This window comes from Coregonus clupeaformis, chromosome 2 (genome assembly GCF_020615455.1).
Source record: "Coregonus clupeaformis isolate EN_2021a chromosome 2, ASM2061545v1, whole genome shotgun sequence".
NCBI lineage: Eukaryota > Metazoa > Chordata > Actinopteri > Salmoniformes > Salmonidae > Coregonus > Coregonus clupeaformis.
Genome location: NC_059193.1, coordinates 3,329,430 through 3,346,212, shown reverse-complemented (window position 1 = coordinate 3,346,212; position 16,783 = coordinate 3,329,430). Strand labels below are relative to the sequence as shown.

General features: G+C 44.5%; 1 protein-coding gene across 3 annotated transcripts in view; it reads right to left on the bottom strand.

The window, feature by feature from the left end:
- The window catches only part of oxr1a (oxidation resistance 1a), a gene marked incomplete at its 5' end in the record, with an annotated part of 34,340 nt that extends 19,726 nt beyond the window's left edge, over positions 1-14,614 (bottom strand). For 2 of the 3 annotated variants that reach the window (XM_045225777.1, XM_045225780.1), the window contains 4 exon segments: positions 1,513-1,697; positions 2,375-2,536; positions 12,546-12,659; positions 14,507-14,614. In XM_045225777.1, coding sequence (XP_045081712.1) covers positions 1,513-1,697; positions 2,375-2,536; positions 12,546-12,659; positions 14,507-14,614 — 569 coding nt within the window. 3 annotated transcript variants of the gene reach the window in all.
- Between the last annotated feature and the right edge of the window lie 2,169 nt (positions 14,615-16,783).

Here is a 16,783-nt window from a genome sequence, read left to right as displayed (position 1 = left end):
CTTTAAGACAGAGTCTGCTTGCATCACATTTGAGAAAACAGCTGTCCTCATACACAGAGACAATGGCTGCGTTTCAAACTCAAAGTAGACAGCTCTCGGCCCTAAACCCTCAGCCCTTGAATGGCGTTTTACATCTTAAATGTCCCTTGCCCAAGCGAGGGAGAGTGATGATCGGAGAGGCAACGTCCTTGGTGGAAATCTTGAGCTTAAAAACAACCAACCTAAAGCTATTAATGTACCTAGTATGCTAACGTATCTAGCTAGCACTCCTGTCAGGTAGCTAGCTACAGTTACCCATAGCTGGCTAGCTAGTTTTATAGTTTTTCTGAAATGCCGAAAATTCAGCCTTGTTGATTACATTTGACACTTCGGCCACCAGAGTTTGACATGTGACTACAGTTTACATTGAATTGTGGGTCATATCAACCCCGCATGTGACCAAAGTTGTTCACTCGCTCCCTCGAGCTAAATCGAGGGCCGAGGGGGCAACGTTAGTGAATTGGACCTCCACTTAAGATGGCAATCAAACTGCATCTGGTATCGACAGGGATTCCCCAGAGGGAAAGTGGCTAGCGCAAGGGATGAGGGGGTAAAAATAACATGCTTGGACTGCAGCCAATAACCATTAGACATCACAATAGATGCTCCATGAGATCTGAACACTTAACACAGTCCAAATCCACCACTGAACATTCACAGACATACAGGAATGGGCTATGCATAGCTCTATAGTTACAATAATAATAATATATGCCTCTTAGCAGACACTTTCATCCAACTTACAGTTCAGTAAGTGCATACATAATTAGCATGTGTACGTGATCTCAGCGGGACGTGAACCTACGACCTTGGCATCGCTAGCGTCACGCTCTTAAAAACTGAGCCGCAGAAGACCACAGCTACAAATAGCTAACACTATATTGGTAAGATTTCATCATAGTATTAATATAACACAATTATCTTGATCTGAGCAAACAATCCATGTTAAATTGCTAATAAAAACATAGACGGTAGGAGATCTGTATGTGGGTGGCATGCCATGGAGATAAACTAAGCTGGCTGCTGAAGTGGATATATTATTACATCAAGCAAATGGGTGAGCAATCCAGACGTAGGTGGGTGAATGCATAGTTCATTAACCTTGCTATAATTGCCATTTCCTTTTTATTGTTGGCATGGAGGAATATAATTAATCTGTTGGTTGGTTGCTGATGTAATCAGTGTGCGCCTGCAGTGCCGGGCTGATGAAGTGATTACGGAGGGGCTGTGATGCTGAGTGTGACCAGGGAGGGAGTGGTAGAAAAAAAGTGGGTAAAAGAGTGATGTGTAACGTAAACGCAAATGCAAACAACGTTCATTTCGTGTAATAGGTGCGTAAACGCTACTCCTCTCCACTACATCCCTGGTAGTGTGATTCAGTAGGCACAAAACGGACGGTTGCTGATGTAATCAGTGTGCGCTAATGAACACGACCCCTGTGTGTGACTGTCAGACAGACGACAGGGCTCTTACGCGGGCACGGCCTCTCTGATCTTGCTGTCAGTGATCTCCTTGTAGATGGCTGCAGACATGACCTCCTCCAGGGGACACATGTAGCCGTACTCCTCACAGCCATGCTCCTGCACCAGAGGGTCCATCCTGTGGGGGTCAAACATGATGTTGTTGGGCGTCACCAGCAACACCCCGCTCACCGCACCCTGGAGGGGGGATGGAGAGAGAGAGGGGGGAGCGAGAGAGAAAGAAAGAAAGAAAGAAAGAAAGAAAGAGAAAGAAAGAAAGAGAGAAAGAAAGAAAGAGAAAGAAGGAAAGAAAGAAGAAAGAAAGAAAGAAGAAAGAAAGAAAGAAAGAAAGAAAGAAAGAAAGAAAGAAAGAAAGAAAGAAAGAAAGAAAGAAAGAAAGAAAGAAAGAAAGAAAGAAAGAAAGGAGAGACAGAGAGGGTTAGACAGAGTAAGATAGCTAGACATTGAGCATGAAAAAGCTTGCAGTGAACGAAATGTGTCAGCCATTTAGTGGAAGAGATGTATTACCTTGCCAGCATAAATAAACAAAATGGCTGTACTGTACTGTAAGTATCCAAATGCAACTGAAGGATATTGACTATGAACAGGAAGCTCCAATACTGACCTCCATGTGGGGGGAAAAGCTGCAAAGCTTTGATTTAGACTGAATGGATCAATATTGGTTTCATTTTGTTCAATAGCATGGATCTGAGCTGCTAGAGGTGGATGTTGGCTGGCAGAGGGCCAGCATTCCTGAACATCCTCTGAACTTCTCCACGCGCTTACCTTATAATACTGTACTTATATTATATATAGAATATACTATATATACACTGTATAGTACTGTAATATATATGAATATACATTATATATACCTTGCCGTCTGTGATGTACTTGCAATTGATTTTGAGGAACTTCTCTGTCAGGGCCTCTTCCTCCTCGGAGGTGGAAGACACCACACGGGCCTGGCGGAGTGCTGAGAACACCGGAGCATGATGATGATGGTAAGCCTCTGGCCTGGGAGCGCCATCGGATTCCTGCAGGGAGGGGTGGCCATTTTGAATAACAGGAGAGGAGGGAGAAGTAAAGGGTGGAGAAGAATGAACACATTTAGCGTTTAGTGATATGTTTACAAAACAGTTAGTTATGGCTTTAGATTATCCTCCAAGTCATATAGAATAGTATCAACAGCAGCCATATCAATTCAACAACACTCAACGCTCAAACGATTGAATGTAATCAATATAAGCAATCTTAGATTTCAGTAACAAACTTCTTGCACACATCACATACCATAGAAATAGAATGAATAAAAAGGACATCTCCATTCAAGTCAATGATTGCATAATGGGTGGACTGGCAGCCATTTTGAGTGTACCCATGGCAGGAAGTAAAAGCAGGAAGTATACCCTTCAATCTGTGCTGTGATTTGTTGAGTCAACTCAACTGACATTACAAAAATACATTCCATTGCAGCTAGCATAATTTGAATGAACATTCTACATTACCGTGGCAATCTAGCATCAGTTTATAGAAAATTCCAAAATACCATGGAGATTATTGCTTCACAATACCTGGCAGTCATTGTGAATGTATGTACCCATGCGTTTACCAGTCAAATTTCCAGGGTTAGAGCTTCCAAGCCGTTCTATTCATTATATGTCTATGTCACATACTCAAGCGACATGTTACATTGATTTGACCTGATTATATACCAAGTGATAATAATGAAGGAGGAGTTGGCAAAATCAGATCTAAGTTTATATGTCTCCCTACATCAAACCAATCAGCCAGAGTATCTAAATATACATTAGAGTATAGCTAGTCTACATGTAGCAATGTTTTCTGCACTGCTAGCCAATCAGGTCAACAAACAGACAGAGACAGAGAAAGACATGTACACTACATGACCAAAAGTATGTGGACACCTGCTCGTCGAACATCTCATTCCAAAATCATGGGCATTAATATGGAGTTGGTCCCCCCGTTGCTGCTATAACAGCATCCACTCTTCTGGGAAGGCGTTCCACTAGATGTTGGAACATTGCTACGGGGACTTTCTTCCATTCAGCCACAAGAGCATTAGTGAGGTTGGGCAGTAATGTTGGGCGATTAGGCCTGGCTCGCAGTCAGTGTTTCAATTAATCCCAAAGGTGTTCGATGGGGTTGAGGTCAGGGCTCTGTGCAAGCCAGTCAAGTTCTTCCACACCGATCTCGACAAACCATTTCTGTATGGACCTCGCTTTGTGCACGGGGGCATTGTCATGGTGAAACAGGAAAGGGCCTTCCCCAAACTGTTGCCACAAAGTTGGAAGCACATAATCGTGTAGAATGTCATTGTATGCTGTAGCGTTAAGAGTTCCCTTCACTGGAACTAAGGGGCCTAGCCCGAACCATGAAAAACAGCCCCAGACCATTATTCCTCCTCCACCAAACTTTACAGTTGGCACTATGCATTGGGGCAGGTAGCGTTCTCCTGGCATCCGCCAAACCTAGATTTGTCCGTCGGACTGCCAGATGGTGAAGCGTGATTCATCACTCTAGAGAACGCGTTTCCACTGCTCCAGAGTCCTATGGCGGCGAGCTTTTCACCACTCCAGCCGACGCTTGGCATTGCGCATGGTGATCAAAGGCTTGCATGCGGCTGCTCGGCCATGGAAACCCATTTCATGAAGCTCCCGACAAACAGTTTGTGTGCTGACGTTGCTTCCAGAGGCAGTTTGGAACTCGGTAGTGAGTGTTGCAACCGAGGACAGAAGATTTTTACGCACTACGAGCTTCAGCACTCCCGTTCTGTGACCTTGTGTGGCCTACCACTTTGCGGCTGAGCCGTTGTTGCTCCTAGACGTTTCCACTTCACAATAACAGCACTTACAGTTGACCGGGGCAGCTATAGCAGGGCAGAAATTTGACAAACTGACTTGTTGTAAAGGTGGCATCCTATGACGGTGCCATGTTGAAAGTCACTGAACTCTTCAGTAAGTCCATTCTACTGCCAATGTTTGTCTATGGAGATTGCATGGCGGTGTGCTTGATTTTATACACCTGTCAGCAACGGGTGTGGCTGAAATAGCCAAATCCACTAATTTGAAGGGGTGTCCACATACTTTTGTATATATAGTGTATGTCTCCCTACATCAAACCAATCAGCCAGAGTTTCTAAATATACAGTAGAGTATAGCTAGTCTACATGTACCAATGTTTTCTGCACTGCTAGCCAATCAGGTCAACAAACAGACAGAGACAGAGAAAGATGTATGTCTAATCAGATACATTAGTAAATGAATGCACTTCCTGTAGTCTGAAGTTCATAATGACAATTAGCTAGATAAATATATCTATATGAGGCTGAAGCATTCATCTTTATGGTGGTTCACTAGTTGATGCTTGATTAGTATGATAGAAACAGGATGAGAAGTGCACATGAAGACTATATAAATACAGCTCTGTTATTCCTCTATCTACATACATCATACACTTCGTCATGCAATTGTGTGTAGATCAGTAGACTGACCATTCTTGCTGTACTGGAATGTTAACTGAACTCTAGCACTGCCAATGTAACGCACACAGAGAAATGAACACTCACTCAGTCTCATGGAACATGAAACTGAGATATCAGGCAGACAGTACCCAACTACAGATACGTGTGTGTGTGTGTGTGTGTGTGTGTGTGTGTGTGTGTGTGTGTGTGTGTGTGTGTCTGTCAGCAGTCTGTCTGTGTTATTGGTCATATGAGCTTCATGTAACCCAGTAATGGACTCAGGGTAAACCCATGCTCCTGACCCAACCCAATCCCTGACCATATGGGCCACGATGACAGCAAAGACCCTGTTTAACCCTGTTCACTCAACAAACAGACATTATTACTGCTCTTATCACAAGCAGAGAAGATTTAAGCTTTAAGATGTGTTATTATGTACAGATACAGTAGTATCTGCTGCATCTCATGAGGAGGACTCAGGCCTGTGATGGTCATGGAAAATTGGAATGATGGTAATTGGCCAGCCAAATGACCGCGGTCTCCGTAATAACCGTTCGAATAGCAAAAAATATAATATTTGTTTTGCTTTTTAGACACAACTTTTCTCCTTTCTTCCGCTCCTGACTGCATGTACTGCCATAGAAATAGAATGACTAGAACAGGCTTCCCCAGTCAAGTCAATGATGGCATAATGGGTGAACTGGCGGCCTTTGCGAGTGTACCCATAGGAGCAAAGCAGGAAGTAAAAGCAGGAAGTGTACCCATCAATATGTGCTATGATTTGTTGATTCAACTCAACTGACATTACAAAAAATACATTCCATTGCATGGGCCACATCAGTTAACATCATTTGAATGAACATTCTATATTACCACGACAATTATTGCAATACCAGGCAGCCATTGCTGAGTGTACCCATGAGTTTACCGGTCAAATTGCCAGGGTTAGAGGTTCCAAGCCCATTCTATTCATCGTTTGCCACAACACCTTGCTTGTTTCAGCAAGGGAGAAACAAAGTTTCATCACATTGTTAAGAGCCCATGTTATCAGAGAAACGGACTCAACCGCATGAATGCCCGGCCATCCCGTCTTCAGTCAGCTGTTCGTAAAAATTAAATAAATAAATAAAACCCTACTACCATCATTTCTAGGCACTGTCTGTCAGATGTACTCCAATGCCTCCTCCATTGTAAACAATGATCATGATTTATCCACAGATGGGGCATCTGCTGCCTGCAAACACCACACATGGTGGGACTGGTCTGTGTTTGTGAGCGAGGCCACATGGCCTGCTGCCATGCCAGGCTGTGTGAATGGTTGCCGAGCCAGACGGAGGGATGGAGAGATGGAGGCATGGAGGGATAGGGAGTGTGTGGGAACAGGAGCCAGGCGGAGGGATGGATGGAGGGATAGTGAGGGTGTGGGAACAGGAAGATGGAGGGATGGAAGGACGGAGGAATGAAGGATGGAGGGATAGGGAAGGAAGGTGTGGGAACAGGGGGCAGACGGAGAGATGAAGAGTAGGGGTGCAGGTCTGCTGTGTGTGAGACACCAAACCCACAGCTGTCTGCTGGCCTGTTGACACCCTCCCACACCTCTCCTGTCTCTGTCTCCCTGGGAGCAGCAGCACCAGCCCACGACTACTGACCTACAGGCATACTACTAGCAACACACACACACACACACACGCAGCTAATGTGGCTGAGGGGGAAGATCAATATGCTAGACAAAACAAAATCTCTCTGAAAGGAGACAGTAATGGGACAGGCTGGGATTCCAACCCGGGCACTCCAGCACGCGACAAAACTATGTTAGCCCTCTGAGTTAAAACCTAGGCCTTCACTGAACCCCCACGGTTACAGGAACATTATACATCAGTAGGAAAGACAACACGACACTTGAGTGGTGCTCTCCTTGGTCGGTCACTGTCATCCACTTCAGGTGGATATCTACAGTGCTTCACCCATCCTCTCTTCCCTGGCACATTCACTTCCTAGTGACTCATGCTCCAGTCCTCTCTGCTCTGCTGCAGTAACGCTACAGCAACATGACAAGAGGTATTCACAGCCTCCAATAACACACAGCTCTTGGCTGCATCCCAAATGGCACCATATTCCCTATATGGTATACTAGTTTCGACCAGGGCTCATATGGCTCTGATCAAAAGAAGTACACAATGTATGTAATAGGGTGCCGTTTGGGACACAGCCCAACTGTCCTCTTCCCCAGCAGCACATAGCTGACAACAGAAATCCGAACACTGGCCTGGTTTAAAATAAACAGTGGGAGTCCTAACATGTCCTCCTTCCTCTCCTAGACAACATCCCCCTATCATCACAGGAGAGGAGGCAGATCACAGGAAGGAAGGGGTGGTGTGTGAGTGTGTGAGTGTGTGTGAGTGTGGTGGTCTAATGCAAAACTGTGAGCTAACCCTCCCACCCTGCCCTCTCATCCGTATGAGAGATACTCTTTAACAGTGTTCCAGTGTCTATCTGTCACCATGGTGTTGTTCATACCATAAACCGGCACTAGGCCAGGTGTACATAATATACTGTTTCCCTCAGGTACTTGGACAGTGGTCATATACACTGAGGACTGTATGTTTCACGTGTTAGCCTCATTAGGGTTCTAATTAAGGGCTAGGAATTGGGGGAATGGGCACCCCATAACACATCAGAGTTTTCCATATGAATTGAAATACCAATGTGAACCCCATAATTGTCAAAGATATCGACGTGTGTCTCTGTGAGAGGAGGTGTACACTGGCCGACCAGAGAGTGGGAGAGAAGTTAAAGATAGACGAATGGAGAGAGGGAGGGATGGGATGGTGTTACCGCATGGTGCTTTGATCCCAGAGGCCATGGGAAATCAATCCAGTCTAGAGCTCCCTGCCAGGTGGAAGGAAGAAAGCTGACCCTGATATAATGCTATGGATATTGCATCCATCCATAGGGCTGCTGCTGCTGTTTGCTTTGCCAAGGTTCCATCCCAAATGGCACCCTATTCCCTTTATAGTGCACTACTTTGACCAGAGCCCTGGTCAAAATTAGTGCACTATAACGGGAATAGGGTGCCATTTGGGAACGTGCCCATAGTAGCACAATCCGTCTAATATTATATATGTGATGGTTGTTTGTTTTCCACCACCCTCTTAGTAAACCTAAATTGCAGGGATCATCAACTAGATTCAGCCGCAGGACAATTTTTTCTTGAACGGATGGTCGGGGGGCAGGAACATAATAAAACAAATATTTTTAGATTGCAAATTGACTTCAAAAGCCTAAAATATATAATATTTGACTAAAACATATCATTTCAAACCTTACATTTGGGGACATTGCCCTACGTAGGGTGCCGTCTTTCGGATAGGAAGTTAAAACCGGTCTCCTGACTCTCTGTGGTCATTCAAAAATCGCATGGCACTTATTGTAAGAGTAAGGGTGTTCACCCCGGTGTCATGGCTAAATTCCCAACCTGGCCACATTCAAACATGGCCACCTAATCATCCCCCTCATTCCTAATTGGCATATATGACTCCTCACCTCTCCACCTGATAGCTGATGTGTGGTGAGCGTCCTGACGAAAAATGGTTGGTTGCTACACATTGATGGTGGATGAGGTGAGTGTCCCCCTACTATACTGAACAGAAATATAAATGCAACATGTAAAGTGTTGGTCCCATGTTTCATGAGCTGAAATAACATATCCCATACATTTTCCATTTGCACAAAAAGCTTATTTCTCTCAAATGTTGTGCACAAATTTGTTTACATCCCTGTTAGTGAGCATTTCTCCTTTGCCAAGATACTCCATCCACCTGACAGGTGTGGCATATCAAGAAGCTGATTAAACAGCATGATCGTTACACAGCTGCACCTTGTGCTGGGGACAATAAAAGGCTACTCTAGAATGTGCAGTTTTGTCACAGAACACAATACCACAGATGTCTCAAGTTTTGAGGGAGAGTGCAATTGGCATGCTGAATGCAGGAATGTCCACCAGAGCTGTTGCCAGAGAATTGAATGTTCATTTTTCTACCATAAGCCGCTCCAAGGTAATTTTAGCGAATTTGGAAGTACGTCCAACCGGCCTCTCAACCGCAGACCACTTGTATGGCATCGCGTGGTCGAGCGGTTTGCTGATGTCAACGTTGTGAACAGAGTGCCCCATGGTGGCGGTGGGATTATGGCATGGGCAGGCATAAGCTACGGACAACAAATACAATTGCATTTTATCAATGGCAATTTGAATGCACAGAGATACTGTGATGAGATCCTGAGGCCCATTGTCGTGCTATTAATCCGCCGCCATCACCTCATGTTTCAGCATGATAATGAAAGGCCCTATGTTGCAAGGATCTGTACACAATTCCTGGAAGCTGAAAATGGCCTGCATACATGTCACCCATTGAGCATGTTTGGGATGCTCAGGATTGATGTGTACGACAGCGTGTTCCAGTTCCCGCCAATATCCAGCAACTTCGCACAGCCATTGAAGAGAAGTGTGACAACATTCCACAGGCCACAATCAACAGCCTGATCAACTCTATGCGAAGGAGATGTGTCGCACTGCATGAGGCAAATGGTGGTCACACCAGATACTGACTGGTTTTCTGATCCACGCCCCTACCTTTTTGTTAAGTATCTGTGACCAACAGATGCATATCTGTATTCCCAGTCATGTGAAATCCATAGATTAAGGCTTAATGAATTTATTTAATTGACTGATTTCCTTATATGAACTTTAACTCAGTAAAATCTTAGAAATTGTTGCATGTTACATTTATATTTTTGTTCAGTACATGTAAAGCGCTTTGAGTACCTCAGTTGGTAGAAAAAAGCGATATAAATCCAATCAATTATTATTATGTATACGATCACATATGTCTCTCTATTATGCATGGAAATATTTGGGAACAAATTTCCACAATTAAAATCACTTGGAGCTGATTTCCTTGTGTTTTTATAGTATTTTACATCCAACATTATTTTTTAATTTTTTGCTACAGAAACAAAATATATATTAATATTTTTTGCTCAGAAAACTTGGGGGATATTCATAATTTATGTGAATCTTTAGTGCAGAGAGGAAGACCGAGGGACTCTTTTAGCCAAATGTTTGACCCCGTATATTAACCCTCCACAACATCTACAGCCATTTACACTACAACAGAAAATAACAGAATAGAATGACTAGTGACTAGGACAAGGAATGAGTTCCTTCCCAGACCCCTTCAGGACAAACCACCTGCCTGCTGACGCCCTGAGCATCCGTCCTGTACCGTATAGCCTTGCAGACAGGCTGTGATGAGGACTGGACATCAAAGGCAGAGAGAGTAGAAGGTTAGCAGTGGAATGCTGTGGAAAATGTAACCACAGCCCCCTCATGTGGACATGTCCATGTTCTGCAACCATGAGCAGAACAAACATATACTGTAAACTAATGGGATGCATCCTTTGAAACTTTCATTCTGATTCCCCTATAGAGACAAGAGGATGTTGGAAAGGTGGCAGAGTAGAGGTGAAACCCCAAGGCCGGGCTGGGTTACCTGAGCAGCTGTAGTTTGGCACCAGCCACCCCGCAGCGGGCCAGGCAGGTAATTTACACTAGTCCTACTTTCCCTGGCCCTAAAAATAGTGACCTACTCTGTTCTGTGGAACGGAAGGAAGGAAGTGAGGGTGCCAGGACACAACAGAACAGGGGACAAGGAGAGGGAGAGAGGTCAGGAGGACACAGCGTGAGATTCTAATGCCAGCGCGATGGCCAGCCAGCCACAACATGTCATGCCTGGGAGATGTGTGCATTCTGCTGCCAGACATTACAGCCTGTTCTGTGTGGCCAGTGGAGGCTGCTGAGGTGAGGACGGCTCATAATAATGGCTAGAACGGAGCGAATGGAATGGCATCAGACCATGTGTTTGATGTATTTGATACCATTCCACCTAATCCGCTCCCCAATTAAGGTGCCACCAACCTCCTGTGTGTGCGGCACCAAAAAGTGTTTTATAATTAAAAGATCATTGAGGTTTAGAAAAAGCATTTTGCAGGTTATTAAGGTCCTTCCTCCTCTACCTTGTAAACCAAACAGCACCTAGATGCTGGATCTTTACTCCACGTCCTGTTGAGGTGATTTACCCTCCCCTGTCTGTCCTAGAAACACATCATGCTTCCTCTCTCTGGAATAACTGCTGTATGCGTTCCAAATGGGACCCTATTCCCTATGTAGTGCACTACATTTGACCAGGGCCCATAGAGCTCTGGTCAAAAGCATTGCACTACATTGGGAATAGGGTGCCATTTGGGACATGCACACTGTCTCGCTGGTCATCTGAGAGAACGAGGTCCGTTCATTAGTTTCTCTAATATCAGACAGAGCATCACACTAAAAGGCTTAATTTCTCCACAGTCACACACAGCCCCTCTCCCTCAGATCCTCTTCCTCCGCTGAGAGCCAAGAAATAGGCTCCTGTTCTTACAGGCATGACCTAAATAGATAAGCGCTAAATAAACTAACGAACGGGATCCTTCTTTCAGCCTGAGTAGTGTTGGATTTATGCAGCTAGTTTGGCAAGGCAGCAGTAGCAGTGGAACCCATTTTCTGATAACATTCTGACAAAACAGTGCCTGGTCACCATGGAGACCACCTGGGACAAACAGTCATATTTCTTTGGGGGTCAGAAGGTTCATGTGTGTTTAATGATTAGCTCGTTTGGTGCCGGGTGGAGCAGGGGGCAGAGAGGGCAATGTATAGAGCAGGAGGGTGACACTCCTGACCTGATCTGAGAACAGTGTAACAGCAGTCAGCTTGCAATATTCCATTATAGAGGAATAGATAGGCCTGATTCCAGACCTGCTAGAACCAACCACACGTAAGGGCATTTCACCAAGCTATACTGCACTGACATGGTTACGGATCCACCATAGTTGCTGGAACAGTGAAAACCTGCAGATATTTTATCCCCTGTCCCTCCCTTGGTCAGCACTCAACTAACACATTATTCCTTCTTATATACTGGGGTTGTCAACACAACCATACAGTAAATAACAAACTACCTGTGCCTTTATTGGCTGCATGCTTCTATAAATGGAGACTAAATGGTACAGTAAAAGCATTGGCATTTCAGCTGTCACCGCCCACAGAGCAGAATGGTGTGAGGGAAGTTTCCCTAACATCACTGTAACTATTGCTTAATGGGCAGAACAAAGAGCCATTCTATTACCTGGGACCAGAGCCATACATCATGTCTGTATAATGTAGGTCAGCTATCAATGGAGAATAAGTACATTGCAGATTTATTCTGCTCATAAAACATAATGCATCGCTTATTGTCTGGCCTGTCCTGGATTATATATACTGTATGAACTGGATGAGAGTTGTCCCTTCACATTTTCAATAGGATTTGTGATAGAAGTATTTATGCAGGATTCCTGATAAAGACTTCTATCTCACTACATGATAGGTGTTGTGCGTATGTGTGTGTGTGCTTGTGAGCAGACGCATGGTGAAGGGAGAATGCCAATGCATTCATTGTGAGTGTGTGCGTGCGTGAATGCCAACATACCGTCACCTTCTCTAAGTCAGCTTCTGAGGAGGTGGGAGACAGAGGGCTGATGGGGCTAAGGGAAGGGGAGCTCCCCACACTGGATATGTGCTCAGGATCAGGAACGTACAGAACCTGCAAACACAATCCATGTCTGGATTTAAACAGGCCTACACATGTGTGTGCACACAGAGAAAGGAACATACACTACCAGTCAAAAGTTTGGACACACCTACTCATTCAAGGGTTTCTCTTTATTTTTTTACTATTTTCTACATTGTAGAATAATAGTGAAGGAAATAAATTCCACAAATTAACTTTTAAGAAGGCACACCTGTTAATTGAAATGCATTCCAGGTGACTACCTCATGAAGCTGGTTGAGAGAATGCCAAGAGTGTGCAAAGCTGTCATAAAGGCAAAGGGTGGCTATTTGAAGAATCTCAAATATAAAATGTATTTTGATTTGTTTTAACACTTTTTTGGTTACTACATGATTCCATATGTGTTATTTCATAGTTTTGATGTCTTCCCTATTAGTCTACAATGTAGAAAATAGCAAAAATAAAGAAAAACCCTTGAATGAGTAGGTGTGTCCACACTTTTGACTGGTACTGTACATGCAAAGACAGAAGTGACTATGAAAATAATAATGTTTTCAGCATGATTTATCACATCACAAGGTGGACAAACAACAAAAAGTGAAAGCACACAATGCGTGTCATAAAACCATCAGATGTACTATTTCTCACACTGTGTCTGATGTTTTTAGAGTTCATTATGCTTTGACTAAGTCATCATAGGATATGTTGAATATAGATCTTTGTTCAAGCACTAGATTAGCATGTGTTGTCGGCGTTAAGGATCTTGAGAGGCCCTACTTGTGTCTCCTTGTCCCCCTGAGAGCAGGGCCAGACAGTTAAGTGGTGGTGAGCGTGTTCTGACTGAATGGGCCCAATGTGACGCCATTGCAGGCTAAGTGTAGCCAGGGACAGAACAGGAGTTTTTCTGAGATCCCAGAGTGTGTGCGTGTGTGTGTGTTCCTCTGTGATAATACTGGTGGTGCTAGGGCAGTGTTTGGTCATGGATCCCAGAAGAGAGATGCTGAGAGCCCTCCAGAGCTGGCTGGCTGGTTGGAAACAACATCAATAACCCTGCATTGTGCGTCATATTGCTGAGTGCTGCTACTGACTCTGACTGTCAATGTGATTGCAGACTCCCCGCCTTGACTCTCCATTTGAGTAGATTCGAGTGGCTCTGGTTCTGACGCCAGGAAAATACAACTTTGGCTGTTTGTCATGTTCTGGGGTGCTATTTGGGGCCTCAGAGAGAGTTCAATAGGACACAACCGAAATAGGGAGACATTGAGCCCAGCGACATTGAGCCCCATGGTTCTGTTCAGTAGCCACGGAACGAAACATGCTTGTTTTTTGTTTTCCGTTGTGAAGCGTTTTGCTACGATATGTCCTAATGAACAGGACCCATGAAGTTGTACCTTTTTAATGCTATTGCCTGAGGACTGGGGGGTTTTCAACACCCTGTTTCCCATGACACAGATGTCTTAGCGGAATAAACACACATAATGTTTTAACTCTTATGAGTGGTTAGTAGTGACTTTGTGTGACACCAGTATATGCCATTGTCAGAATCAATGGGAAGAGAGAGCAGGGATGAGGAGTGGGTGAGTGTTAGTGGTTGTGGCATGGAGGATAGATGCAGTGAGAGAGAAACACACCAAGCATGAGTGTAGTAGAATGGTGTTTCTCAATCCATTCCTCAGGGAACTCTTCCAGGACTGTACATTTGTCTTACAGCCCAGCATTAGCATACCTGATTCAACCTAATCAAGGGGTTTGTGACAACAGTAGTTTACTATTTGAATAAGGCATGCTAGTGTGGGGCTGGAACAAAAAGGTGCTGCCCAGTGAGGTCTCTGAAAGTGACTGGGAACCAGTGATGGGTGTACAGTAGATCGTGTTCACACCTGGCCAGGACAGACGGCTCTGGAGAACAGCTTGTTGAGCTGAACCAGTTCGTTGGGCGTGGTGTCAAACTTGAGCGCTATGTTGTTCAGTGTGTCCCGCGTCTCCACCTGGGAGGACCACAAAACAGAAGAGAAGCACAGAATATCACAACTCCGGTCCTGTACTGTACTGTGCTGGCTTCCCACATGAGGAGAGAAACTCTGCTGTCTTATCTTCTCCTCTCAGAGATGAACATGGACCTGGTGTGTAGGAGTGTATGCAGACTGGCTTGGTGTAGTTCAGTAGTGTATTCAGACTGGCTTGGTGTGTAGTAGAGTATGCAGACTGGCTTGGTGTGTAGTACTGTATTCAGACTGGCTTGGTGTGTAGTAGTGTATTCAGACTGGCTTGGTGTAGTTCAGTAGTGTATTCAGTCTGGCTTGGTGTAGTTCAGTAGTGTATTCAGACTGGCTTGGTGTAGTTCAGTAGTGTATTCAGTCTGGCTTGGTGTGTAGTAGTGTATTCAGTCTGGCTTGGTGTAGTTCAGTAGTGTATTCAGTCTGGCTTGGTGTAGTTCAGTAATGTATTCAGACTGGCTTGGTGTAGTTCAGTAGTGTATTCAGTCTGGCTTGGTGTAGTTCGGTAGTGTATTCAGTCTGGCTTGGTGTAGTTCAGTAGTGTATTCAGACTGGCTTGGTGTAGTTCAGTAGTGTATTCAATCTGTCTTGGTGTGTAGTAGTGTATTCAGACTGGCTTGGTGTGTAGTAGTGTATTCAGACTGGCTTGGTGTAGTTCAGTAGTGTATTCAGACTGGCTTGGTGTAGTTCAGTAGTGTATTCAGTCTGGCTTGGTGTGTAGTAGTGTTTTCAGACTGGCTTGGTGTAGTTCAGTAGTGTATTCAGACTGGCTTGGTGCAGTTCAGTATTGTATTCAGTGTGGCTTGGTGTAGTTCAGTAGTGTATTCAGACTGGCTTGGTGTAGTTCAGTAGTGTTTTCAGACTGGCTTGGTGTAGTTCAGTAGTGTATTCAGTCTGGCTTGGTGTAGTTCAGTAGCGTATTCAGACTGGCTTGGTGTAGTGTAGTAGTGTATTCAGACTGGCTTGGTGTAGTTCAGTAGTGTTTTCAGACTGGAGATGGTGGATGAGGGCTGTTCATTATATAGCACCACTGACTGCACTAACTGGAGGTAAGGAAGAGCATGTGTTTACATGAATGTCAATATGAGCCTTGTTTTACTATATGACCTTACTCACATGACACCAACCCACCAGACAAACACCTGACGTTCACATTCAATCATCATCCAGCTTTGGTTGACATCTTAGTATATTTGGCCCGGTGGATAAACAAACAGGATGTATTTTACATACATTACATTATTCTATAGGCCTACAGCTTGTACCGTACTGTTTGTGTGCTATTTCAATGTCTCTTAGAAGATGCAGACTGAGTGTCACAGACCCAACAGCCTGTGTGCTGTGTGGGTTGACATTGAGGCAGACTGGCATCTATTCTATCTACTTCCTGTAGCCAGCTGTGTCCTTTAAAGTGACACAAGTGCATTAGCCAGATTATTCTGGTAGCTATATAACTGCACTACAGAGACATGTGTCTGAGCTGGTAAATAACTCACAAGTCATGTGGGGTTCTGCCTACCAACTAACGATGACAGGGATGTCAAGAACTCCTAGTGTGTGGGAGAGGGGGCTCGTGGGAGAGGCAGGGGAACAGAACAGACGGTGTATAAATGCAGGACTATAAAAGCAGGACTCCTGACAGTGACTCTGAGCTGTATAATGGTGGATCATGGGGCTGTGTAACAGTCATGAGACTGGTTCAGTCAGGTGACTCCACAGGACAGAGGAGGAAGGAAACAATTCAAAACAACATGGAGGAATGTCATTGTCAGCTCTTCTAAACTCGTAAGACAAACAACTTCTCTCCAGACAGGAGGATTGTCTTGGGCCCAGACAGAAAGACAGAGAGACAGAAAAACTAAACGCACACACACGCCACGCACACTACACTACGCACGCACAGAGTCATAAGCAGGGCAAGCAGGGATGAACGTGTGCGTCAGGAGAACTCAACAGACACTTTGGAAAATGAATAAAGTAGGATCATTGTGTCTGTGACAGTCACATATGACACCAACATAATCATTTTCAAATGCTACAAACACAGAAGAAACAGAAAAATACAGAAATACAGAAGCTCAAATACAAAAACAGAAGCTCAGCTATACAACCAAACCACAACGGCCACGTTGCGTGCGCGAGCATTGCAAAATAAATGTA